The 27,709-nt window shown below is 39.3% G+C and overlaps 1 protein-coding gene across 2 annotated transcripts; it reads left to right on the forward strand.

Annotated features, from left to right (window-relative positions):
• The first annotated feature begins 262 nt into the window (after positions 1-262).
• On the forward strand, positions 263-26,241 carry kif4 (kinesin family member 4). 2 transcript variants are annotated; one of them, XM_088320851.1, is made up of 31 exons: positions 263-375; positions 489-519; positions 2,598-2,746; positions 5,184-5,298; positions 5,387-5,577; positions 5,660-5,749; positions 5,856-6,022; positions 7,560-7,654; positions 7,769-7,888; positions 8,999-9,174; positions 9,284-9,345; positions 9,427-9,559; positions 9,665-9,714; positions 9,853-9,958; positions 11,105-11,206; positions 11,300-11,482; positions 11,637-11,740; positions 11,860-12,004; positions 12,816-12,926; positions 13,021-13,104; positions 13,223-13,336; positions 15,177-15,332; positions 15,413-15,510; positions 15,655-15,784; positions 17,053-17,223; positions 17,294-17,377; positions 17,507-17,575; positions 20,352-20,423; positions 22,164-22,289; positions 23,849-23,938; positions 25,699-26,241. In XM_088320851.1, exons 3-31 carry the CDS (start codon positions 2,624-2,626, stop codon positions 25,912-25,914), a joined length of 3,483 nt encoding a protein of 1,160 aa, XP_088176977.1. In that variant the 5' UTR covers positions 263-375; positions 489-519; positions 2,598-2,623; the 3' UTR covers positions 25,915-26,241. The 2 variants fall into 2 exon arrangements, with proteins under 2 accessions (XP_088176977.1, XP_088176976.1); XM_088320850.1 differs by having other exon boundaries at positions 354-519.
• Positions 26,242-27,709: the final 1,468 nt, after the last annotated feature.

Genomic DNA, 27,709 nt, shown 5'->3' on the forward strand with positions numbered 1-27,709 from the left:
AAGGCATCGGAGTGTATCCTAAACTGCGTCGTTCACTTTTTAAATTATACTGTCTAAACTTTTTCATCATATTATCAAGGACGTATATATATATTTTTTAATAATATAATTTTGGGGGGTGCTTGGGTTGAATTTGGAGGTGCTTGAGCACCCCCAAAAACGGACCGGTTACGCCCATGATTCAAATCTAGCGCTTCCGCCTCGTCTCTCAACAAAATAGAAGCGGAGCGAGATCAAGACAAACATGCGTAATGATGGGATGGGGGGCGGTAATAGACCACAGTCATGGATGCTAACCGCAGTTGAACGCGAAGAAGAAAAATAAAAGGAAGAGGCGGGATTTTATAGGCGGAGCTAAATGCTTGAAAATCCCCGGTAAGAATTCTAGTCTACGGTAAAGAAATAGATTTTTTAACGTATTATATTTCAGTGATTTTTAATTCGACTTCATCGTTTTTCTCTACGATTGACGATTGTGCGAACTTAAGACTCTTCATTTGGGCGATTTTAGACAAAGAGGTAAGACAACCTTGCCTCGATCTGCTCGCAGCACCAGCCGTTAGTTCTTTTTTTCTATTCTCTCGAACATGGAGGACATTTGACTTCAAAATATGCATTTTTTTGTATAATACAATCTAAGTCGAGTCAAAAGTATAATGTATCTTTTTGCCTTCACGCTTAATACTGTCTGTGTATTTTGTTGACGATCATTTCATTGTTTCGTCCGACAAACCCTAAAAAGTAATTATGCGTTTTTGTGATGGTTTTAGTTCAAAATGATCCGAAATTTTTAACCACCCTATTTTCTTCGTGTGAAAATGACCCCCAATGTGATGTTAAAAATCCCCTAAATTATGTTTTATTTAACTTTAAAGGACTTTTCTGGATCGGTACAAAAAACGTTTTTAATTTCACTTCAATGTAAGCTGTTAATAAGGTACATAAATTGTCCTTAAATGAGGTCAAAACCAAGATTAAGATTTCCTAGTCCAAAGAAACACAATTTATTGAGCTTCTATGAGTGGGCGGATCAATCCAAATATTGATATTATCGATACGAAGTAAATTTGATTGATAGATACTATTGTCCAGGGATTGATGCTTCACTCTTCCACCAATTCCCTCAAAACATTGCGTTTATGTAGATATAGCGCAGCCCTTTTCTCTCACACAGCGCCTTCAGAAACTCTTAAGTTTATGTCTGAGTGTGTGACTATCAGTCACACTTATCAACCCTTTACCTGGCCTACTGCTTCATCCTGCCTGTCAAGCAGAAGAGTGGTTCAAATGTATGTGCGCACCCCTACTGGAAGCTAAAGATGACAGAGGCAAACAGGAAGCTCACCCCTCTGTGTTTTTTTTTTCTAACTGCAAAAAGAGCAATGCCAGGCGTCATTTTTGTGGTCAGTCGATCTGCTACTTAGGCAACACCACTCATTTTCACAAACACAAAAAACTTCGCACCCCAGAGAGCAACAAGCTGCAACCAAAAATGTAAACGTGTTGCTGTTCCTGAAGAAAACCTTTAAATTCAGTGTCAGTATGGAAACAGAGCCAATAAAAACGTAGTGACACATTATTTGCATTACTGACTTTATTTTCTATATATTGTGCAATGTAGTTACTTAATAGAAAATTAAACACTTTTATTGCCTTTAATAGTTTTAAGGCGGGATAGGTTCAATTATTCATTATACATGACACTTTCATGCAAAAAGTATTGGTTTCAAATCTGTATTGATCGATACTGCAATGTGTTTATTAGGATTGGATTACTTTCAAAGTACCCAGTATCGCCCCGCCCCAAGTGCCCTCCTTTTGTGGTTCATAATGGGGCATTGTGTATTATTTAGTGCTTCCTAAAGGTTAAAAAACTTCTTAAATAAAAAACAGTATTGATTTGAGTAATAAGCGGATATAAATATGAACTATTATATAAACACCCTTTTAAAAAAAAAATACCCACGAGTCAAGAAATCTGTATTTATTTTACATAACATGAAGCACAAAGATAGAGCTGTCTTGATTTGTATTGGTTCACCCAAAAACTAAAACCGTGTGAGAAGCTGGATAAAAATATGAGAATTACGGTGCATTTTGTTCACTTTGAGTCTTTGCTGTTTGTATTCTTCCTTGTGCTTTGTAGCACTCTTTTTCAATTGCATTACAAAATACAGTGGTATGCTGGTTCCTGATGTCAGATCAGTTGAGAACCACTATTATAAGTTTATGCAATATTGTAGTTGTTTATTTAGACTTGTGTTTTATCATTCCCTTGCCCAGAAAAACTGAAATAAAAGTGGGGAGTTTATTTTTCGTGCCTCCTAGTTGTACAAACCTTCATTCAGTAAATAAAAACATTGATTTGAATAATGAGCAGAAATACACAAACTATCATACCATTGTTAACTTTTATAAAAATCCATAGGTTGAGAAATTTGCATTCCTTTTACATAGCGGAACCTAGTATTTGCACCCTCGTTTGTCTGGCATCTTGCTGCTATGTCGTGCTCATTTGGCAGGGGTTCCGTTAGACTGTACAGTGCCATCTTGTTATCAAATATGACATGATGTACCTTTCTGTTGTGTGTTCTCAGAAATTATTGAGACGTGATTGTACATAATGGCCGCTGACGATGCAAAGCAGATTGCAGTGCAAGTCGCCTTGCGCTGTCGTCCTCTGGTGCCAAAGGAAATCAACGAGGGATGTCAGTGTTGTCTTAACTTTGTGCCAGGAGAACCACAGGTCTGTATTTGAAGTTTTTTTAAGTCCCTTAAAACAATAACTAACAGACTTGGACACAGTTTCTTCCCTAGGGCCATCACCACTATAAACAAGCGCGCATAACTGTAAACAAGGTACAGGTAGTTGTTTTTTCCTGCTTGGTATTGCTGCCTGTCGCACCTCCTCCGGTGCCCATGGCTCAGCTGCGGGGTCGTCACCTAGGAACCACCAACCGTAAACATTTCGCTCCATTTAATCACTCTAACATCTCCGGGTGGCGGAGTAGAGACTAGGATGTATCCCTGCCACCCCTTGAAGCTGGAAGATGGCACCCACCCCCTTGTTTTTCAGCTGATCTTGGGGTTTAGGTGTTCTTTCCTCAGTTCCTATCCCCTTTCGTCAGCCAGAGCCAAAAGCTGCTCTTTTGAGCCTCCTCTGCCAGGTCTTTTATTACCCTTTTCAATTTTCCTCCTGTCACTCCTGCATCCTTCACGAGGCGTGTGGCTGACTGCCCCATGTAGCGTCGGCAGTCGACCTCTAAAGGGTAGATTGTAGCCTTCCTAGAAAAATTATATCTTGCGACTTATTTGGGAATTATTTCCTGCTAAATGTTATTGCACTGCTTTTCATTTCACTACCTTTACAATGCACAATTATTAGAACTTCAGAATGACCAAGTACTAAGAATCTTCTGTAGTTTACTAGTTTACTTTATGGCAAATTACAAAATACACATTTTTCTTTAAAACTCCGAAAATCAAGAATTTATCAACCGATACCCGTTTTTGTATTGAAAATGTTGACTTACTAATACAGTTATTAAGGATCACTACTTAGTTGCTTGCAGTTATTTTTATGTAATAAGAGTATCGAAGAACTAATTTCAACTGAAAAATGGCACTCTTAAATGTCGCAAGAAAATACTTTTCCATATACGAATTCTCTGTATCCGTTCTGAAATTATTTTTAGCTGCTGCTGTTGTTGTTGACGACGAGAATAGGATAAACATGAAATTTATTTGTTTTTGTTTTTTATTCCTCTTTTGAATATCAGAATGAAAAGGCAAGAAAATCAAAAGGCTTTGCATATGAGCTGGCCTTAGTTGTGCATCAGGACAATAGTGCCACGAAAATTGTCTAATGACATTTCCCAAAATAAGAGTTAAGAAAACCTATTAATACAGTTTTTGTATCCATAGGCAAGATATATATTTTCTTTTTACGGTCTAGAGTGCTTATTTAGGGTGGTGATGGCCCTGAAGAAGAAACCGCTTCGAAGAGTTAGTTCTGGTATACAATATACAGACGCTCTCCTATTTACTACCATTCGACTTATGAAAAACGGTAGATACGAACCTTTTTTTCGGGATGTTAAAAAATATCCGGACATTGCTCTATGTTAGATTTTGTATTGTGCGCACCTTTTTCCGAGTACAGGACATTACTGTCGTGCTTCTTTCCGCCGCTAGCGACGTGTGGCGCTGTGAGAGGTCACCCAGCATCCACCCCAAAGAAGGAATCCGCTTACTCTTCCTAGTTTGGTGTAAACATTCTATACTGTATCTCCCCTACTTACGACCAGTCGACTTACGTAAAACGGTAGATACGAAAAAAAATTCGGGATGTCAAAAAATATCTGGACATTGCTGTAAGTTAATTTTGTATTGTGTGCACCTTTTTTCGAGTACAGGACGTTACTGTAGTGCTACTTTCTGCCGCTACCGGCGTGTTTAGGCACTGTGAGAGGTCACCCAGCGTCCATCCGGAAGAAGAAATCCGCTTCCTCTTCCTAGTTCGTGTGTAAACATGCTACGTGTACTGTATCTCTAGCGCACCAAGAACTTTGACTTTTTATTGTTTGATATCTGGTGCATCCATTCAATATGGTTGGTGTAAAGTGTAGAGAAGAGGCGAGCCATTTCTTTTGAAATGAAAGTGGAATAAGAAAGCTTGATGCGGTTGAGAAAATGGTCGGAACGCTTTTTTTCGACCACTTTTTTACCACGGAGGAGGATCTCTTGAAGCACATCTTCCAAAACTAGTTGAACTCGACTTTATTTATCTTTATGGATTATATACTTTTATGAAATGTTTATTTTTTTTTAGTACAAAACAATACAGGATACTTATACAGGCCTTAAACATACTTATATCAACCTTAAACATACAAAATATAGCACTGAAGCAACTTACAAACCAATTCAACTTGCGATCGTCCGGAACCTATCTCGTTCGTAAGTAGGGTAGCGTTTGTATGCAGAGTGTTTGATTTATCTTTTCTCTGTACACTTCAACTTCTTGGACCACTTATTTTATTTCGTCTCAAAGAAAACCTGATATTACGGAGAACCGCATAAACATCAGCAAATCCATACTTTTTTCAAGCCAAAAATAAGATGATTTGGGGAATTTTTAATCCGTAACATGCAATAACTGTAAATTTTCTTTTTCTTTTCAGGTAGTAGTCGGGCCAGAGAAAGCGTTTACGTATGACTATGCCTTTGACCCCACCGTAGAACAGGAGGAGGTCTTCAACACTGCTGTGTCCCCTTTAATGCATGGCTTCTTTAAAGGTATCTGCAGATGTCAGAAACATGTAATTCATACAGAAAGTAACCAAATCAGCCAAAAAGTGGTTTATATATACTTTTTTTTTTTTAGGTTACAACACCACTGTCCTTGCATATGGACAAACGGGGTCTGGAAAGACTTTCTCTATGGGTGGAGCATACACAACATCTCAAGAGAATGATTCCTCCGTTGGCGTTATTCCACGTGTCATCAGCTGGATCTTTGAACAGAAGGAAAATAACACAGACGCTGAATTCAGCATGGCTGTGTCATATCTTGAGGTAGTCTGACTATTTTTGTCACAAATGTTTCTTTGACATAGAGGAAGAGTGGAAGTTATTCTTTCCCATCTTTAATTTACAGCTCTACAACGAAGATGTTCTCGATCTATTGCGTACTACTAAAGATGCTCTTCCAATGAATATTAGGGAAGACCCCAAAGAAGGCATAAAGGTAAATTTTGGACGCCCTGGATTGAAAGACACAAGCTTGTAGTGGCTGAGCATGTTTTCTAGGTGCTTTCGTTGTTGTGAAAGTCATTTATTCACTGCGTTTCCAGATTGTAGGTTTAACCGAGAAGTGTGTGGTCTCTGCCGAAGAGGTGGTTAGCTGCCTGGTGCTTGGCAACTCCAATCGGACAGTTGGCTCCACCGCAATGAACGCAGTCTCCTCGCGCTCGCACGCCATTTTTACCATCACACTGGAGCAACGCAAAGGCAAAGATAAGTGAGTGTTGTTGGTGCCACTTTTATACAGATCTATTTTCTCAGCTCTGATTCTGTTTTGATAGTGGGATTTCAGCTGCGCCAATAGTCACTTTATGTCATTGACGTGATGCATCTGCTTTGAATGAAAGTGAACAAAGTTCGTATGGGTGCTTGAAATCCTTGTAAATGCTTGAATTTTAATTTTGTGCTTGAATGTTTTGGTAAAGTGCTTGAAATAATTACCATGTTTACCATGTTTACCAACAAGTCTGCTTAGAAAGGATGCCAAGACGGCTCTCCGGTGGCTTCGCTTTGCCATAGCATTTCCCATTCCCTCGTGATAAACGGCAGTTGGCATTCGTTTTTATGGCATTTTCATATAAACGTCATCACCCTCTACAGGTTGCGGCCAGTAGGACAGGTGCATGCAACACCTAAACAGGCACGATGAAATATGTATTCCCGCAAGGATTGCATATCAAATATGGACATTATTTTTTGCCATGCAAAAAATTACGGTAGCGTTTACCAATGGTAAATTGTAATGGGAAGAACTTTCTGCAACTGAAAATGTAAGCTATCTGTAAATATTACTGTCATTTTACCCAACATCCTTATGGTGAGGTATATGTTTCAAAAACAAATATTTGCGATTCACGCAAGATCCAAAACATACGTCTCGATAAATGCACATGCAAAATTAAAAATCACGTATGTAAATTGTAAATATATTTGTGGCTTTGAAAATATGATTCACTCCGGATTGTTTCTTTAAATGGTTCTGGGAAAAATGGGAGATTAGCCCTGAAAAGTCACTGAAAGTGGTGTACGAACCCCGTTTTATCTTGCGCACTGGTTTTGGGTGGTGATGGCCCATGGGAGGAAACTGTCTCTGAACTTGTTAGTCCTTGTTTTAAGGAATATGTAGTGCCTACCAGAGGAACACTGTTCAAAGAGGTGGTGGTTGGGGTGTAGAGTGAGGTTGCAGGTTCGATTTCCGGCTCCTGCGTGTTATATGTCGAAGTGTCCTTGGGCAAGACACTGAATCCCTGATGCCCCCAATAAGCAGGTCGGCGCCTTGCATGGCTGACTCCCTATTGGTGTGTGAGTGTTTGTGTGAACGAGTAAGTGTGAAGCACATTCTAAAGCGCTTTGGGAGGTCTTCATTTACTTGAAAAGCGCTATATAAATGCAGACCATTTACCATTTTATAATGTTGTTAGCTCTGTTGTGGTATTGCAAGCCAGCAACATCCTTGCAGAGAGCAGCCAATGATTTTCTGGGCTGTGTTTATTACTCTGTGTCTGTGTGTATTCCGCCTCCTGCCGTGCTCCCAGCATACCACACTGTATGCCAGAATGCTCTCGAATAAACTTGACTTGACTTTGGCTTTGTAGAAGGATACCGGCAGCTCCAGTTTTGCTTTGATCCATTTTTTTTTCTTAAACTTTGTTCAGGAAAATGTCTTAGCCTTCAAAACTGTCATTACTTTGCCAAATGTAACCAATACAATTTGATGTAACTATTTCCACTGTTGTATTTGATGTTATTTTCAGAGTTGAGTCTGTTGTTTCTAAACTGCACCTTGTGGATCTGGCCGGTTCAGAGAGGCAGAAAAAAACCAAAGCAGAGGGAGATCGTTTGAAAGAAGGTACGTTCTAAATCTACCACATGCGACCTTCAATTAGACATTTATGTGAGGTTGTAGGTGGCAGATTAAAAGTGCTGTCTTCTCGGTTTCCTCAATAACCTTTTTCATCCTCAGGCATCAGCATCAATCGAGGCCTTTTGGCTTTGGGTAATGTGATCAGCGCCTTGGGGGATGAAAGCAAGAAAACTACCCATGTCCCTTACAGAGACTCCAAGCTAACCCGTTTGTTACAGGGTAGGCTCTGATTTGTTTTTCAGCCCACCGTCAGAGGAACTACTCCCTTTTCAAGAATAGTCACATACCTACAATAATATAAAATATTCCTTAAGTAACCTGAACAGTAGGGCTCATAATTTTTTTTCACAATTAAAAATACTACATTTTAGCAATTAATCAACTTCTTATTAACACTGTTATGGGTGCTTAAAATCCTTAAAAGTTATTTAATTTTATTATTGTGTTTTCAAAGTTTAAAGTGCTTACACTTTGGGTGAGTGCTTGTGAGTGCTTGAAATTGTTGCCATGTTTCCCGGCAGTCTGACTTGATAGACAATGCTTTAGTTGAAGAAAAATAAACCCAAGTGTCCTAAAAAATGACGCTAACACGCTTGTCCCTGTGGCTTTGGTTTGCCATCGCATTTCTTCTTCCCTTGTGACTAACGGCGACTGACATCAGTTTGTATATCGTTGTCATGAGAAAAGTCATCTTGCCCCGCGCCTAAGGGGACAGGCAGAGAGACCACGATTCTGGATACGAGAGAAATTGGAAAATTGGCTTTGAAAGTGCTTAAAAGGTGCTTCAATTTGGCAACGAAAAAGGTGTACGAACCCTGTTTTAAATACTGTATCCCTTAAAAACAAATCTTTGCCAAATGTCAGCTTGGTGTCTTAAATGCCTTAAAATGTATGAAGCTGAAGCAGAATTGAGGTCCTTGATGTGAGAAACCATCATCTTTTTGTAATTATTGTCTCACATGTAGGAATGAGATGAATGTTAAAACAGCCACTAGGGCGCGCGCAGTTCTTTTCAACAAGTCAAGGCAAAATAAAGACCCATCATTTAATTTATTCCAGAGTTGCTGTTTGTTTCTCTGTCGAAGGTTAAGCATTTTTGCCCACAGACCCAAATTTTCATTTCAGTGCACCCCTGGAAATAATAATGCAATTGTACTTTTATTTCATTTCTTAGTCTGTTTTGACTTTTCAACCAGCAAGTAAAATATTTGAGTTGGCTTATTTTGAATCCAAAACAAACATCTTTAGTGTTTTTTTCCTTTACTGTAGCCTCTGAGACCATAAACCATACATATGATTAAACTCCAGTATTTTTTGTGCCTTTAACAGATTCCCTTGGAGGCAACAGTCACACCCTTATGATCGCATGTGTCAGTCCTGCAGACTCAAATTTGGAAGAGACCATCAACACACTGCGATATGCCGACCGGGCTCGGAAAATAAAAAACAAGCCTATTGTGAACGTTGATCCTGGAGTAGCAGAAATGAACAGATTAAAGAAACAGGTGCATGCAAGCAACAAACATGGTGAACTAGATCATGGGACACCCTGGAAATTCAATGAGCGATTTGGTAGATATTGTGCAGAGAAGATACCAACATTTCTATTCACAGGTTCAAGAGTTGCAGCTGATGCTTGTTAGTGCCCGTGGAGGTCTGGCACCAGTGCTCTCCGGGTAAGCAAAGAATCAAGTCATAACGGACATAACTTTTCAAAATATGATGTCGACTAAGCTTGTCCCTCCGCCCTTCATAAGGCCTGAGTCTGACGAGAACATGAAGGAGTTGCTGGAGCAGAACCGCAGTCTGAAAAACGAGAATATAAAATTGACCAAGGAACTGAGTGAGACTTTATCCCAAACCACTCACATGTTTGAGAAGATCATTACGGTAAGTGGGCGAAACAAAAGTGGTCTTCGAAGGTTCGTTTTGGGGGAAATTCTGATGGCATTGCATTTTCATTCAATGTTAACGGTTGCTCACGGTTTGTTGTAGATTGAGCAAAGGAATGAGAGACTGCAAAGCAAACTCCAGCATTACACAACGTAAGGGTTACTTTCTCCTTTACTTTCAAACTTTTTTTTTTTTTTTTTTAGCAGAATTGACATTTTTAAGAGTAAAGTGTTGCATGTTTTGGGAAGCATTTTGATCATTATTTCTCATGGATCTTTTTTTTTCTACAGTTGCAGAATCAATCTCGAAAAAATATTGGAGACGCTTGAGGATCAGGATATAAACGAAAATGTTGAGATCATAAGGAACCTGCAAGAAATCGTTTCAGAGCTGAAGGTATCATAATTTATTGTCGCTCTTTGTTTTGTTTTTTCCCACAAGTGATGAATCAGAAATCCTGCATACTTTACGTTAAAAAAGAACACAAACGTTATTTCTTAAGTGCAGGGGTGACTGACTCATTTTCGCCACACTCTTAGGGGACCTGGACTAGTAAACTTATGGCATAAAAAGTGTGTTTTTTTTCTGGAGTGCCGGGGTCTTTCGGGGGCTTGCAAATTATATTTCAGGGTTTTAAAATTTGATTAAAACAATAATAGAGGTTGTTTTTTTCCTTTGCTAAGATTTAAAGGTTGGTGTGTGACATTTGAAAACCTAAGGCTGCAATCATGACTTTAGGCCACGAGATGGCGGCAAAGTAACTCAGTTGGGCATTTTTAACACATACTTTATTGAGAAAATATTTAACTTTCTCTGTAAGGACACCTCAATACGCAGCCCGCCGTTAAACCTTTGTAGTGTTTCTCAACAGTTTTTTTTAACAAATGCAAACTCCAAACAACAACCAACCTCATTTTCACTACAAGTCATTTAAATTGGCGAAACTGGAAAGTGACAAATGGCACACAAACACTTATGTGCAAATAATTGCTTTTATTAATGCTCGAATTATTTCTTTTTTATTTAAGTGTTGACATGAATTTGGAAACTTTACTGTTAGATTTAATATCTATTATAGAAAAGCGCTGAAGCCTCTTTAAAGTTCTGCAAAGACAACCAGATAATATTTTGGATTTTTTAAATCCAGGTGCTCATCTATCATTTCCAATTGCTGGGAATGCAAAGCATAGTTAAGTAGCAAATGTTGCGCTTATTAAAGATGCCCATGCAGCACACGCGAGTGCAATTTTATTGCCTTAACAAAGCACGTCTGCGATTTTTATTTGAGGTAAAATAACATTGGGATGGTTGTTACCTCAAGTATTACTGGTTGATAAAGGTAGTCAGCAAACACAGCTATAGTAGGTTGTTTGCCATGGGAGTGGCGTCTGGCTTTGGCGTGATCCAGTGGACATATTTAAAACAGTATGCCGTAGCTTGATGTGATGCTGCTCATTTTTCTCTTCTGCGTCTCAGCATTATCCCGCCGGCCTGTTTAAATCCGTTTGAGCACTGTGTTTCACGCAAATTTATTTTTCCTAGCGCGAGAGCATGGGTATTGCTGCTTCCATCGATATTATGGATGCAGGGATGGATGCCCCAGATGAAGAGGGAAATGGCAATGCAAGTGCAGCAGATGAGTCTGTAAGCAGCAGTAATGATTTTTTTTATTCTTACTTTGTTCCTGTTTTTTGTTTTTTTTTAATTCATTTTTATGATACTTTGATTTCACATCAGGAAACCAATACAAGTGCTGACAAGGACTCCACAGATTGCTTTGCAGCCCAGCATGCACTGCAACAGGCCCAACTATCCAAGGAGCTGATCGAGCTCAACAAAGCCTTGACTTGGAAAGAGGCCTTGATCCAGAAGATGTGTCAAAATGATAGCCAGCTACAGTCTGTGCAATCAGAGCAAGAGGTGAAACAAATTCTTCGCATAGTGAACAAGTATATCTTGTAGTGCTGTCATTCTGTTTTTGACCTTCAATCACAGGCCTGATTTTAGTGGTAAACGGACTGTATATGCTTTTCATATTCACTTTATAATTTGACTTTCTACTTAAATCCCATAGAAAAATGTACAAGAGCTGCAGATAGCAGTCAATGCTTTGCAAAAGGAGAAAGTGGAGCTTGTCGTAGCACTTGAGTCTGCAAAAAAGGACGCCAACCATGCCAAGTACGTTTTGCAAATTAGCCTTTGGGCTTACTTATCTAGAAGCATTATCTTTTCACTTCTTTAATCTTCAAAAGAACCCACACTTTTACTGACATCTGAGTTGCATGCTTCTCCTGTAGGGTGAGTGAACAACGCAGAAAGAGACTGCAGGAGCTCGAAGGCCAGCTGGTTGACATGAAGAAAAAGTTAATTGAACAGTCCAAAATGCTGAAACTCAAAGAGTCTTCAGTTCAGAAAGTCACCAAACTCATGCAGGATATACAGGTAAAAGGACATATTTTGCTGGTTTTGTATGTGTATATACAGTGTAATATATGTATATATATATATATATATATAATGGTAATAAATACAGACGCTCCCCTACTTACGAACGAGATAGGTTCCGCACGATCGTTCATAGGTTGAATTTGTTTGTAAGTTGCTTCAGAGCTATATTTTGTATGGAATTAATTTTTAGGGTTTATATAAGCATGTTTAAGGCTTGTATAGGTAGCCTTTATTGTTTTGTACTGAAAATAAAAATTTAATAAAATAATATGCTCTATAAAGATGAATAAAGTGAAGTTTAACTTACTTCTGGAAGATGGGCTTCAAGAGTCAGGCTACTTCCTCCTCCGTGGTAGAAAGTGGCCGAAAAAAAACGATCCAACTGTTTTCTCAACCGCATCAAGCTTTTTTATTCCACTTTCATTTCAAATGAAGCGGCTCGCCTCTTCTTTACACTTTACACCAACCATATTGAATGGGTGCATATTTAACTATAAAAATGTCAAAGAGATATCTTTACACATGAACTGAAGCCGCAAAAGGAAAAGGAAGCTGGTGGAAGCTAGGCGAGCTTTCACGGCGCCACATGCTGGTATTGGCGGAAAGAAGCACTACAGTACCATCCTGCACTCGGAAAATGGTGTAAAATCTAACTTACAGCAATGTCCGAATATTTTTCGACGTCCCAGAAAAAACGTTCGTATCTGCCGTTTTTCATAACGCTAATGTTCGTAGGTAGGGGAGCGTCTGTATGAATCATAGATTCTTAAGTTTTTGAACTGAACAATGTAGCTTGTTCTTCCAGATGATGAAGACCCAGCGGACACAGCTCATGAGGCAAATGAGGGAGGACTCCGATAAATTTCGTCTGTGGAAGAGAAATAAGGACCATGAGGTGCTACAACTGAAAGAAAAGGTACAGCGTATGAGCTTGACACAGTCACCTCTTGATCGTGTTCTTTGCTGCTGGTTTTAAAAATGTGTTAATGTTTTCATTTTTTTTCTTACAGGATCGGAAACGTCAGTACGAGTTGCTCAAACTTGAGAGGGGTTTCCAGAAACAGGCCAATATGCTCCGTCGCAAAACGGAAGAGGTGACGTTTTGTGTTTCACTCACTCACCGTACTTTATATTTTGATGCGAGACTTGCACAAAACAAGTTTGCGTGCCCTGTTATTTTTATAACTGCAACAAAGGGTTTGACCTCTACAGGTTAATGCAGCAAATAAGCGACTGAAACTCGCTCTGCAGAAGAGAAGTGAAGTGGCTGAGAAGCGCAAAGATTCGCAGAACCGAGGAAAGGAAGTTGCTTCTACAAGAATAAAGGTAATTTTGCTCAAGTTTGAGCGCTATTGGAGATCTTTAAGTATTAAGGTTGCCGAAATCACTTCGCTATACAAGTTGCTCAATACCTGCACATACTGGATGTCATGTAGACCTTTTCTTTGTTCATGCAGTTGCTGTAGGTTTGTTCATCAATGCTGTTTAATTTCATGTGGCATGTTGCTGCCACCTTTTTATAAGACATGAGATTAAAGGTTGGGCGCGTCATATGAGGTGTCCGTAAAGTGTTAAAAAAGTAAAATATTTTTTAAGAATACCCAACTGAGTTCAAAGAGCCTTTATAATGTATATCTCCCACCAAGCCTATCTGCTTTTTTCCTCACTTTTTAGCAACGCCGTTCATGACACGCAAGACATAAGGGGGGCAGGGTTTGTACTTGTGCTTGAAATTCCTTGAACTTGAAGGTTGAAATATTCTTGAAATTTGGGTAAAGTCCTTGTAGATGCGTAAAATTGTTGCCATGTTTCTCGACAAAATGACGCCGACGCTATTCTAAGGTGGCTTCGCTCTGCCATTACATTTCTTCATCCCTTGTGATTAACTGCAGCTGGCATTAGTTCATATGTTATTGTCCTATGGAGCATTATCGTCCCTACGGGACAGGTGCATGTACAACACGACATCGATTTGAGAAGAGATTTGTCTCAAAATCAATATGTCTGCGATTTACTTGAGATCTAAAATTCATATTCCTTGATAGATGCACACACAATATTAAAAAAATGCATTTGTAAATCAGATATATTTGTGGCCCTGCAAAATACATGATACACACTGGATTTTTATTTATTAAATTTTTTTTTAATCGTACTGAAGAGATCTTAAAATTTGCTTTGAAACTCTGTTAAAAGTGCTGGAATTTGGCCATTTTAAAGGTGAACGGACCCTTAGAGAGAGGGGTGGAAAGCAATTTCATGCTCGTCCCTACGATGTTTTTTTTTGTGTAGTGTGGAAATGATGAAAGTAAGAAATGGCCTTTTTCAAATACTGTCCAATCCCCAAAAAGATGAAAAGGTTAGAATTTATCCGAGCGTGTCTAAGGAAAGCATGTACTTGCTTGAGCCACACAAGGAGTTTGGCATAGACTGCAATGATAACTTAAGCCAGAAGATGGCGCCAGCTAGCGAAAAATCCAAATTTGTATAGCACCTTTCATAAGGGGCCATTTGTCACTGTAGCAGATTTGTTACTGCAGCTGCCCTGAGGTTAATTCGTTCCCGGATTAAACTTGAACCTAGAATTTCTCAATCAAACGAGTGTTCCCCATAAGAAATGACTGGAAACCAACTAATCTGTTCCTGGCCTCCCAAAATCATCCAAGTTGACCCTATATAACTATAAAACACATCTTGTTTATCAGTAGAAAAGCATAAAAATCATAATTCAACTTAAAAATCAGTTACAAGGTAAATAAGATGTCATTAACCGAATAAAATGCAAGTTTGTTAAGATTTCCTACCATGGAAGAAGTTGGTGGCTGCTAACAGGTGTTTGCGTGGTTACGGTAGAGTGTGGGAGCATGAGAAACTGTTTATGCGTATGCTATGTGTTTTAAAAAAACACAAGACCGCGGGTTCAGGTTTTTATGGCGGGACATGCACATGCTAGCTATAGCGCCTGGAAATTCTCATGACTTGGAATGTATTTTTGCCCAAAAGACATCTCAAATTTCTCATAACTAGAGTAGCTCTTTTATAGAGAGCCCACTGTATTGCTATTTAAAAAAAAAGTTGTAACGAAGTGCCCTTGGTAAGCTTTCCCGATTTGTACTTATTTATGTGCTATGTAAGCTTTATTTACCATATGTTTTTCTGTGAACAGAATTTGTTCCTCAGCGAGGTAGAAGTTATGGTCAGCATCGAGGAGGCCCGTCGTCACCTCAACGACCTTCTGGAGGAAAGGAAAGGCTTGGCTCAGGATATAACTCAACTAAAGCAACAGATCGATGCCGGGGAGCAAATGCCCACCAAAATCCGGGTCAGTTGATGTCCGTTTACTTGGTTGCATTTCGTTATTTTGTCTGAAATTTAACTCTCGTGTTATTGTCCGAAATCAAGCGTCGGACGCTGCTGCTTTCTGAGTTGGAGAGTCAGGGTGGGCTGGAAACACCTTTGACTAAACAGCTGGAAAACTTGAAAACAGAAATGGAACTCAGGTTGGTCAGAAGAATTTAAACTTGTGTAAATTTTATTAATTGGATCAGTCTGAGATTACGCCTACTTTTAAACGCTTTGGATTTATGATATGATGCCATTTAGCTGCGCTTTTATGAACAAAATTCCGTTAATCGTGTGAACAGAAACGCCCAGATAACAGACCTGCAGCAGAAAGTTCTTGCTGCCGATGCTGAGGGTCGTGTAAAGCAACGAATAGATGGGCTCACGAGCATCGTCGATGCAAAGATTGCCGTGAGGATCCTAATGACTGAGGTAAGTTTTGTTGTTTGTCAGTGGGGAAAAAAATCTGTCTTTGTAAATGAAACGCATTAGGCTTTCTTTTGGAATTACCGTATTTTTCCGGATTATAAGGCACACTTGTATACCACAGTTCGGGCAGAAATTTGAAAGTGCCTTCTAACCCGGTGCACATTATATAGCGCAGAATACGACGGATATGATAGGAAAGCCATTCAGTAATTTGAGGTATGCATTAGTTTTTACTGTATATTACCGTATTTGAGCAATTATTAATCAAATTGATAATGATTACTGACCTGAATTGCGAAACATTGTAAGCAACGGGGGCAGCACGGTGGAGCAGTGGTTAGCGCGCGTGCGGCACAGTTCTGAGTTCATGAGATCAAACCTTCCTGTGTGGAGTTTGCACATTCTCCCCGTGCTTGCATGGGTTTCCTTCGGGGACTCCGGTTTCCTCCCACATTCCAAAAACATGCATGTCATTTTAATTGGCCGGTCCAAATTGTCCCTAGGTGTGAATGAGCGAGTGAATTGTCTGTCCCTGTGTGCCCTGTGACTGGCTGGCAAACCAGTTCAGGGTGTTCCCTGCCCACTGCCCGAAGATAGCTGGGATGGGCTCCAGCACCCCCGTGACCCTACTGAGGATAAGTGGTGCAGATAATGGATGGATGGATGCAAGCAATGGGAAATCAAACTTAATGTATTTGTGGTGAGCGTGGCAACACTTCAACGTTAAACCACCAGTGATACAAATGACATACGACAAGGCATCAGAGCTTCTCATTATCAGACCATTTTTACTCACGGTGTAAGGAACACTGTTTTGCAGAGTACATTCGCTTAGGTTAAACGGTCTCTCCAATTCTTCACCAATGAATGTTAGCGGTTGGAGAAAACCGTGTTTCTGGAAAATACCTTGCAAGCTTTGACGCACAGATGAGTGTGCAGAGACTGTTTAACCTGTCAGAATGCACTATGCAAATCAGTGTTGTGGCACCGTGGGTAAAGTGTGGTAATGGAATAAGCTCTAATGCTATTTCGTGTGCCATCTGTTCCTCGTAATGTGTCTGCGCCCCCACTGCCACTACTCTGGTTTGATTCCCATTGCATACAATGTTTTGGTTTTTTTCAGTCAGCAGCACATATTAACGCGTTGATGGTTAACATTACTCGCACATTGTACACAGAATATTTGACTTGAAATGTCTTTATTATGAAATGTCATTGATCAGCAATTGACAAATGAATATGAATCTTATCAAATCAATGTTCTACCTCAGCTGGTGTCGGCAAAGACATTAGCAGCCAAGCTGAAGAGTGACCTGACGAATGAGACGGCCGCCATACAAGATTTGAATAAACTTCTACTTGAGGAGCGAGGTTTAATGTCCTCCATGGACATTGAGCACCAGAAAGATCTCGTAGAAATGGAGCAACGACATCAGGAAAAAGTACTTATTTCTTAATTCATCCACCCTATTTTTCTAGACCTTAACGTCTACTGTACTGGGTTCTCCACAGGTCCAGCGGCTCCTACATGAGATTCAAAATAAAGAAGCCGACACCACTAAGGAGAAGGAGCTGCTGGCACGTCTCCAAGAGCAGGCTAGTCCCCATACCTTGTTTTCCCCAAATCTTGGAGTCCTGTTGTTGTTATCATCAATGATATTATTATTACCACCTGGAATTTATTATGACATTCCACTGGTTTTCCTGAATGTTTCACCTCCTTAGGATGAAAAGCTCAAGATACTGCAGCTTATTTGTCAGAAGAGCTCCAACAAAGTGATTGAGACCACACTGGTAAGCATTTTTCATATTTGTCTTCACCAGAACTTTGTGTAGAGGTTCATGCATGATAGGGATGTTCAATTGCTACTCAACTCTACCTGATTCTGATACCAATAGCATCCTATCCATCCAATAACCAAGAAATGCATTTCAAACCCAAACAAAATATATTCTTTAAAGGGACACTGTGTAATATTTGCCCACTAGATGTCGCTTTATTGTGTAGTGCAGGGGTCTTCAACATTTTTCAAGCTGAGATGTACTTTTCGTTATTAATTCGCGCAAAGAGCACCCAGTTTGATATGCATTTCTTAAATAAGAACTTATGTTATTACTATGTTATTACCTGATTATTGAACGTATGGTTAAATAGACTCAGACAACAACTAAAAATTTTACTTGAAAATCTCAATGACTCATTTTGGGGGACTGGTTTCAGAACAGGCACTTCAGACGTCCTTTGGGGGCACTCTGGTGCCCATGGGCACCACGCTCGGTGTTTCGCAATTTCCTAATCCTGGTGCATGAAACCCAAGCTTTATTTTATATATCACTGACCAGTGTTGGGCATATTTCTTTAGAAAAGTAATTAGTTATCATTACTTACTACTTCTTCTAAAAAGTATCTGCGTTAGTAACTGAGTTACTCTAGTAAAAGTAACAGGTTACAAGGGAAAGTAACTTCATTGCTTTAAAAGGTTTTTGTATGTTAATAGTTTGTAATTTTCTGAGCAGTATTCGAGTCAGTTGAGTAGAGAACAACAGATAGGTAGTTGTGTTATAGAATCTTGTAATGTTTATTCCACCTCACCAGCAACAGATTTATCCCACACTTGAAGTACAACAAAAATAAATAATAAACAATATAATAAAATAACAAACAGAAGTGAACAATACAAATTGAATTTAATACATTAAATCTCTGTTTTGGTCTGTTTTGACCTAGTTGGGAATTCCGACTATTTTTATAGAATCGTTTTTTTCGGCTTGGCTCCCAACTGGCTCTTCAGGTTGTTTTTATTTAATCCACATATTACCATGAATTTATTATGAATGACATAAGTAGGGGAAAAATATCACTTGTCAAGTCATGTCTATTTGTAACACCCTTAATCACAAGGAGTCTCAAAGAGCTGCACAGACCACAGATTATTGCAAACCACAGACTATTATTACACTATCCCCTGATCTAAAACCCACGTGAGGGCAAGGAAACACTCAAAAACCTCAACATAAGGAAAATGAAGAAACCTTGGGGGACTGAAGGGACTGCACATGAAGTAATCCCCCTTCCAGGATAACCACGCTGCAATGGATGTTGCAATAACAAATAATACACAGATATTGTCAACATGAAAAATAGGTCATTCATAAGTTATAGCTGTGATTTTCAACCACTGTGCCGTGACACACTCGTGTGCCGTGAGAGATCGTCAGGTGTGCCGTGAGAAATAATCCAATGTCACTTTCTAAAATTCAAAATTTTATAAAACATTTTGTGAATCATTTTCTGCAAATATTATGTCATTGTCAAGTGTCTGTGCTGTAAAAACTGGGGGTATTATAAATGATATTGTAATTAAACATAGTGTTCAGTGTCGTTTTATAACATTTTTGGTTAGCGGTGTGCCGCAAAATTTTTCCAATGTAAAAAAAAACATGCTCAAAAAAACACTGAGCTATAGAATAGAAGTGTGTTTTAAGCCTAGATTTAAGCAGTTCCACTGAGGTTGCAGATCGAATCTCAGGGGGAAGACCATTCCACAGCACCTGCGGATCTCTACTTGGCTCTTGGGATCACCAGTAGACCAGCATTTTCAGAGTGAAGGCTCCGTAGCGCAACTTAGGGGGGGAAATTAAATATGGTTGGTGTTAAGTGTAAAGAAGAGGCGAGCCAATTCTTTTGAAATGAAAGTGGAATAAAAAAGCTTGATGCGGTTGACAAAATGGTTCGATCGCTTTTTCTTTTTTTTGCCCACTTTATACCACTTTATAGGAGGAAGTTGCCTAACTTTTGAAGTCCATCTTCCAAAAGTAAGTTAAATATTACTTTTTTTAGTACAAAACAATACAGGTTACTTATACAAGCCTTAAACATACTTATATAAACCTTAAACATACAAAAAAATGGGGCAGCACGGCGGCGCAGTGGTTAGCGCTTGTGCAGCACAGTTCATGTCATGGGAACCTGTCGTGGGTTCAAATCCAGCTCCAGACTTCCTGTGCGGAGTTTGTATGTTCTCCCCGTGCTTGCGTGGGTTTCCTCCGGGCACTCCAGTTCCCTCCCACGTTCCAAAAACATGCATTTCAGGTGAATTGGCCGGTCCAAATTGTCCCTAAGTGTGAATGAGCGAATGAGTTGTCTGTCCCTGTGTGCCCTGCGATTGGCTGGCAACCAGTTCAGGGTGTCCCCTGCCCACTGCCCGGAGATGGCTGGGATGGGCTCCAGCCCCTCCGCGACCCTAATAAGGATAAGCGGTACGGCTGATGAGATGAGATGAGATACAAAATATAGCACTGCACTCGTATATTACTTACGAAAAAATTCAACTTACCAATGATCGTCTCGTTTGTAAGTAGGGCAGCGTCTGTACCCAGTTACTGAAAAAATACGCCGTTAGGTAGCAGCGTTATTTATTCCCAACACTATCACTGACTAATCCCCCCACCACCCCCTCAAAAAAAGTACAGGGGAATCCTGCACTGCACAGGGGGATCACAATTAATTAACAATAATCATGAAGGGATTTTTATGATCTTGAAGATTTACATTTTGTTGCCTTCACAGGATGTTGAAGAAAAGAATGACTGTCAACCAGAAAAGATACGCAGAACCTCAAGGAAGCGGACAACAACAGGGGTAAGAACTGACTTTATTACATGCTTAAAAAAAGAGGCGTCGCATTACACTCCGGGTTCGTAATGGCGCTTGAAAATGCTTGAATTTTAATGCTGGGTTTTCAAAGGGTTGAAAAGTGCTTGAAATTTGGATGATGCGATTGCAAATGCTTGATATTGTTGTTATGTTTCCCTGTAAGTCTGCTTAAAGATGGATGCTCACACTGATTTCTGGTGGCTTAGCTATGCCATTGCATTTCTAAGTATCCTAGGCAAAACACTGAACACCTAATTAGGGCTGCAACTCACGATTAATTTCATAATTGATGAATCAGTTGATCAGTTTGTTTTTCCCGATTAATCGATAAAACTGATTTCTCAGACATTTTTGATTTCCTTCTCTTTATTCAAATATTGAAGTTTTGGACGGGTAGAAAAATAGGGCACAAAACAATAGAGTATTCTGTTATATAAAACAATAAAAAAGTTTTTGTCAATAAACGTGACAATTAACAAATATGATATATGCTCAAGAATCCTCCCCATTGTTTGGAGTTAAACATATTCATTATTATTTTTCTCTTTACTAATTTTATTTTATTTTTGTTTATTTTTTTTTTTCTCTATTTCTACAGCACTGTCTGTTCCCCTTGAAAATTGTCAACTTTGTTTCATGATGAAACAGTCAAACACTACAAAGTTGAAACATAATGCCAATTATTTTGGTTATGATGCAATGTTCAATATTTATGATTAAATCAAATGTAAGCTAACTTTATAAAAACACTCTTGGAGCTCTCTGCAGGACCAAAGCAGTACTCTAACTCACAGCATCACAACTGAATAGTATGCATTCTTATTTGCTTAGATTCAACATACTTGGTGGCTCAATAAACACTAAATACAACAAATAGAGGATCCAATTCGTGTCCAAAGATTTAAAATATCAATTTTAATTAATTTGATTGACTTTAATCAATTTGATTGATTAGTTGTTGCAGCCCGTGACCTATAAGCAGGTAGGCGCCTTGCATGGCTGACTCAGCTATTGGTGTGTGTGTGAATGGGTACGTGTGAAGTACATTGTAAAGCCCTTTTGGAGGTCTTCAGTGACTTGAAAAGTGTTAAATAAATCTAGTCCATTTATTTATTCCCTTGCAATTAACTGCAACTGTCATTGGTCTGTAGGGCACTGTCCCCTACGGGCTGCCACCAAGAGGGCAGGCGGTGCATGCCGCCCCTATCAGGGCACTATGAAATGTGTATTAGTACAAGGATCCATTTTGGACAATGCAAAAACTTAATATAGCGTTTCCTGGTGGTAAATTGGAACCATTTTGTGTGGGGAGAAGTTCCAGCAACAGAAAATGTAAGCTACATATTACTCCTTTTGACCTAATACCTATAGGGAGAGAAACTTCTCTGAAAAACAAATATATTTGCTGACGATTTAAATATCATATGTCCTAATAAATGCACACGCAAGATTAAAAATTGCATTTGTAAATCACAAACATATTTGTGGCTCTGCAAAATACATGATTTACAACTGATTTCTTCTTTTAATGGTACCGGAGAAATTGTAAAATCAGCCTTGTAAAAGCTTAAGGTGTTTGAATTTGGCCATTAAAAGGTGTATGAAACCTGCAAGACTGCATGTGTTTAAAATTGTGACTGGGATGTTACCATTGCATTTCAATGTGGTAAGGTTGTCATCAATATGTTTTTTTATATATATTTGATATATTTCTTTGGGGTCTAGTGTTCCTGCAAAGGCGGCTGTAAAAGCAATCGCTGTCGCTGCCGCAAAGTGAAAAGGACGTGCAGTCAGGACTGCGAGTGTGACCACGAGAACTGTCAAAACGCTGAGGACCGTGTCATGGCAGAGGTAGGGCACCCTTGATGGATGATAATATGCAAAACATTGCAACACAAAACCGTAATACCGGAAGGGTTGGGCAAACTGAAGCTGGCGGGCCAAATCCAGTTTGTCAAGCTTTTCATCCGGCCCGCCAAATGGAAATGATCAAAATGTATATAATAGTAAATGTTTCCTGAGTGCAGTGGTTGGCATATTTGCCTAAAACGCAAAACGCCCCCGGTTCGAGACCAGGTGGAAGCATATGTTGGAGGAGGAGGGGCACCACCAGGCTGAACTTGCCCAAGACACACCACAGGAAATGGTTAAGAGATACAACCAACCATATAATAGTAAATAAAGTAATACTCATAAAAAAAATTTAAAGGCCCTTTTATCCCTTTTGTATGTCTACAACAAAAATACCGCTGCTGAATTGCTACATAGCTAAATAACAAATTTTGTGCCTAGAAACAGGGACCTAATATATTATTTTGCTGTCATTCTTTAATGAAAAAAATATCATAGAAATACTAAAAAAATATCTCTACAGTAATACTATAATACAAAAACACTATTTCAGACGCTGCCCAACCTACGTACAAGTTCCGGACGATCGTTGGTAAATTGAATTTGTTTGTAAGTTACTTCAGTGCTATATTTGTGTGTTTAAGGTTCATGTAATTATGTTTACGGCTTGTATTAGTAAGCTCTGTTGTTTTGTACTTAAAAAAACAAACATTTCATAAAATAATATGCTCTATAAAGATAAATAAAGTTAAGTTTAACTTACTTTTGGAAGATGTGTTTCGAGAGGTCCTCCTCCTTTGTAAGAAGTGGACGAAAAAAATTGTTCCGACCATTTTCTCAACCGCATCAAGCTTTCAAATTCCACTTTGATTTCAAAAGAAACGGCTCGCCTCTTCTTTACACTTTACACCAACCATATTGAACAGATGCACCAGATATCAAACAATAAAAACTCAAAGTTCTTAGCGCGCTAGAGATACAGTACACGTAGCATGTTTACACACAAACTAGGAAGAGGAAGCGGATTTCTTCTTCCAGGTAGACGCTGGGTGACCTCTCACAGTGCCTAAACACGCCGGTAGCGGCGGAAAGAAGCACTACAGTAACGTCCTGTACTCGAAAAAAGGTGCACACAATACAAAATTAACTTACAGCAATGTCCAGATGTTTTTTGACATCCCGAATTTTTTTTTGTATCTACTGTTTTACGTAAGTCGACTGGTCGTAAGTAGGGGAGCGTCTGTGCAGAACTATTACGACAGGATTATTACAGAAATACAACCCCAATAATAAAAGAAAAATACTACAAAGCAGGGTTTGTACAGGTACTTGAAAACCTTAAATGCTTGAGTCCTAACGTTGAGTTTTCAAGGGTTGAAACACGCTTGAGATCTGTGTAAAGTGCTTGTTGAAGTCCTAATTTTTCTTTTCATTCAGGAAATAAATTATTGTATGATTGTTTGGCCAGCCCAGTTAAAATCAAGTATAATTTTGACGTATCTACTCGTCAATGGCAGTGAATGAGTAGATAATTGATTTTTATTTTTTTTTCCCTCCAGGATGAAAGCCTGAGTGAAAATTTTTCAGGAGACTCGAGCAGTTTCGAAACAACATTCTTCAAGCCGCCATCCCTCTCAACAACTCGTAAGGTTAGTGATTCTTGTCTCGATCGTCTAGATAGATGGGGTGGGCAAACGGAGGCCTGCGGGCCACATGCAACCCATCAGGTTTTTAAAGCTGGCCCGCCGAACAAAAATGGTTACGGTTTTACGACTAATGTCAGAAATTGTTTTTTGTTTGTTCATTTTATACATTGTCTCTCAATGATTAATTCAAGAGTTATGTTAAGTGTTTTTATTCTCTTAAACTGTCAATATTAGATCTATTGTTGCATCCATGTAAAAAAACTGAATCTCCAAATCCACTTTTGGGGGGAATGGTCATGTTTTGTTTTCCTTCAGAAAAAAATTGGGAGATAAGTTTATTTAAAATGACATGGACGACACATTATTTTACACTGAAAAAGCATTCTTTGCACAACTTTCTTCAAATAGTGTAGTAATTATCATGATAAAATAATAATAAAAGAACATTGTTTTTCAATTTTCTTTACTGCTTGCCATCCTTAAAAAGACTATGGGTTTTGAACCACAAGAGTATCGTGCATGTTGATAGTAAAACTTTGACTTTTTATTTTTACTTTGTTCCGAGTTTTTCAAAAAATATATTAGGTAGATATACACCGTAAATTTCAGACTTTTCCCCAAGCTTTCAACCCTGCGGCTTATGCAACGATGCGGCCCTCATCATGGAAAAGGTGTTAATCGAAAGGGAGGGGTTAACGATCATATTGGGAATCATTTTACGAGTCTTATATTTGTAAACTGAAATGATGTGGAGAAACAAACTAATTACAAGAAGCAATGTCCAACGAAGCAGACATGTTTAAGGCGGATTCCTATTTATCTGTCGGCATTACCGTGTGTTTTGGAGTCAATATTTTACATGGTTCGATTTTATGGATTGTCCTTGGACAAAGCCATTTTCGCGGACATTCAAAAAAGTTGAATGTGAGTTACACCGGCCACTATAGTTTTCAGGTATCTTGTTATAGACTGATAGTGATTTTTCTTCTGAAAAAGCAATATTTTGAAATGGTCATTACATCTTGAATCCCAAGTGTAATATGTAGCATGGCGTATTTCAGTGATTGGTGACATCATACAGACACGTATTTGTTTATCAAAGGTCCAGCGGCCCACCGTAGGAACATTAAGGGGTTAACGTACCGTATATTATTCAAATTCTTTCCGTGTACAGTCTTTGTAAATATCTCATGTTTCAAAATAGACACATGCAGCTTATAGTCAGGTGAGGCTTATGTATGTCCAAAAAGGTTTTTTTCCTTGAAAATGGACTGGGTGCGGCTTATAATCAGGTGCGCCTTTATAGTCATGTGGTGTGTGGGTGTAGTTTGTAGTGTGTGTGTGATGGTGTAGTGTGTGTATAATAAATGTATATAACATATGCTTTGATTTTGAAAAGAAATACCACAGCAACAGCCATGTAACACAGAAATACGAATATGGAAACGCTATAGAAATATGAAAATACTACCAAAACATAAATATTAAAATTTAGTGCTTCAAAACGGGGACCTAATATATCATGTAATCCTGAGCGTTTCATTACTAATTAATTTAAAAAAAAAAGAAAGGGAATATGACATCTGCGTGTATATTTATAAAGAAATGCAAACAAGGAAAATGAAACTATCTCCAGGCCTAGGCCCCTAGCCAAATTTTTGAACCGAATGTGGCCCCCTACTCCAAAGGTTTGCCCGCCTCTGATCTACACACTTGAATGAAGACAATTCTTACACTCAAACAAATCATTGTTTTTCTTTCAGGTGCTCGATGAAATCGGAGACATGATCCCGTCCACCCCGGAACTGAGACTCGCACGCAAGCCTACTTTTCTAAAGGAAGACCAGAGCCCGGATCTGGAAGAAGAACCACTTACCCCAAAAATCCTCAAGAAAAAGAAGCGTCCCTTGACGAGTTTCCAGAACAGTTTTTTCTCGGGGTGCACTCCCATCAGAGAGGAAGCTTCTGCTTTTCAGTGAATCTTGGTCGTCCTTTTATGTGACAGGTGTCCTTTTTTGGACCCTTGAGAAATTGCACAATGCTTTTTTTCTTTTTCTTTTTTTTAAACTTTAGTTTAAGAAATGAAGTAGACTATTTTGGGGGGTATATTTTAGGGTAACTAATTTTTTTTTCCTTGTCTAACCGTCAAAGTTCAATTGAAGAGTTAAATACTTGACAAAGCTGCACTTTTAAGAATGTCATGTAATGAGGATTTTAAAACATAGAGTGGATTTCTTGTTTTCCTGAATACTTTAATGAAACTGATTGTTTTATTGTAACAAGTTTAATAAAAGTCAAAGGGTTCATTATTGTCACTCTTAGTTCTTTTCAGCCTAAATGTGTCCTATTTTTATTTTGCATAAAAAGGGACGCTGTGCAATATTTGACCACCAGCTGTCGCTGTATTGTGTACAGGATTGTGATTTTTCCGACTATAGTCGGAATTCCGACTTTTTCACTTGGGGGGCAGCACGGCGACGCAGTGGTTAGCGCGTGTGCGGCACAGTTCTAAGGTCTTGTGTGGGTTCAAATCCAGCTACCAGACTTACTGTGCGGAGTTTGTATGTTCTCCCCGTGCTTGCGTGGGTTTCCTCTAGGCACTCCGGTTTCCTCCCACATTCCAAAGACATGCATTTCAGCTGGATTGGCCGGTCCAAATTGTCCCTAGGTGTGAATGAGCGAGCGAGTAGTCTGTCCCTGCGTGCCCTGCGATTGGCTGGCAACCAGTTCAGGGTGTCCCCTGCCCACTGCCCGATGATTGCTGTGATGGGCTCCAGCACCCCGCGACCCTACAGAGGATAAGTGGTGATGAGACTTTTTCACTTGCGTAGCAGACAAATTAAAAATCCAACTGTCTCACTCTTACCGTTATTGCTCTGGCGCATCCTGGCGGCCGTTAGAAAAACTGCATAGATTGGCCGCATTGTTGCACAAGCTGTAGTCTGAACTGCATTTGAACTGACCTTGCAGTATTAACAAAAAAAAATCAGGTATGTGGGCAAATTATTTTGTTATTTAAATCTTCTAAAGATGTTACTTAAATTATTAATTCAAGCATGGTTTTGGACAAATAAATTGTTTAAAACCCAGGAGCTTCGGGAGCCCCCACTGGGCTCTGCCCTGGACCCTCCCGGGGGGCCTGAGGGCCCCAAAACTCCCGGCTAGGTTTCAGACTTTTTCTCCTCACCTCAATCACATCCCTGTGTGTAGTGCAACCGAAAACAAGCACTAATTAAATGAAAATGCAATCTGTGGAGACTCCATGTGACCAAAATGTTCCTTCTTTTTTCACAAGCAAGCTTTTATGAGGATTTTGTTTAGCAGCAAGGTGAAGGATTATCAGTAAAGCCCCCTCTAAGTGAGCCAAAATATGTCTTGCTGTGAGAAAATGGGTGTGTTGTGTTTGTAAGAATTTTTTGTTGCTTAATAAGGAGATTATGCAACCATTAATAGTGATCGGAATTCTGCCTGTTTTTAGAAAACCGGCTGTTTATGTTTGGCTCATTATCTTCACTGCTTATCCTCAGTAGGGTCACAGGGGTGCTGGAGCCCATCCCAGCCGATTTCGGGCAGTGGGCAGGGGACACCCTGAACTGGTTACCAGCCAGTCGCAGGGCACACGGACAGACAACTCACTCACTCAGTCAACCTAAGGGACCATTTGAACTGGCCAACTAACCTGACATGCATGTTTTGGAACATGGGAGGAAACCGGAGTGCCTGGAGGAAACCCAGGCAACACGGGGAGAACATGCAAACTCCACAAAGGAAGAT

The sequence above is a fragment of the Urocampus carinirostris genome, chromosome 17, assembly GCF_059441175.1.
Source record: "Urocampus carinirostris isolate Australia breed hairy pipefish chromosome 17, RoL_Ucar_1.0, whole genome shotgun sequence".
Classification (NCBI taxonomy): domain Eukaryota; kingdom Metazoa; phylum Chordata; class Actinopteri; order Syngnathiformes; family Syngnathidae; genus Urocampus; species Urocampus carinirostris.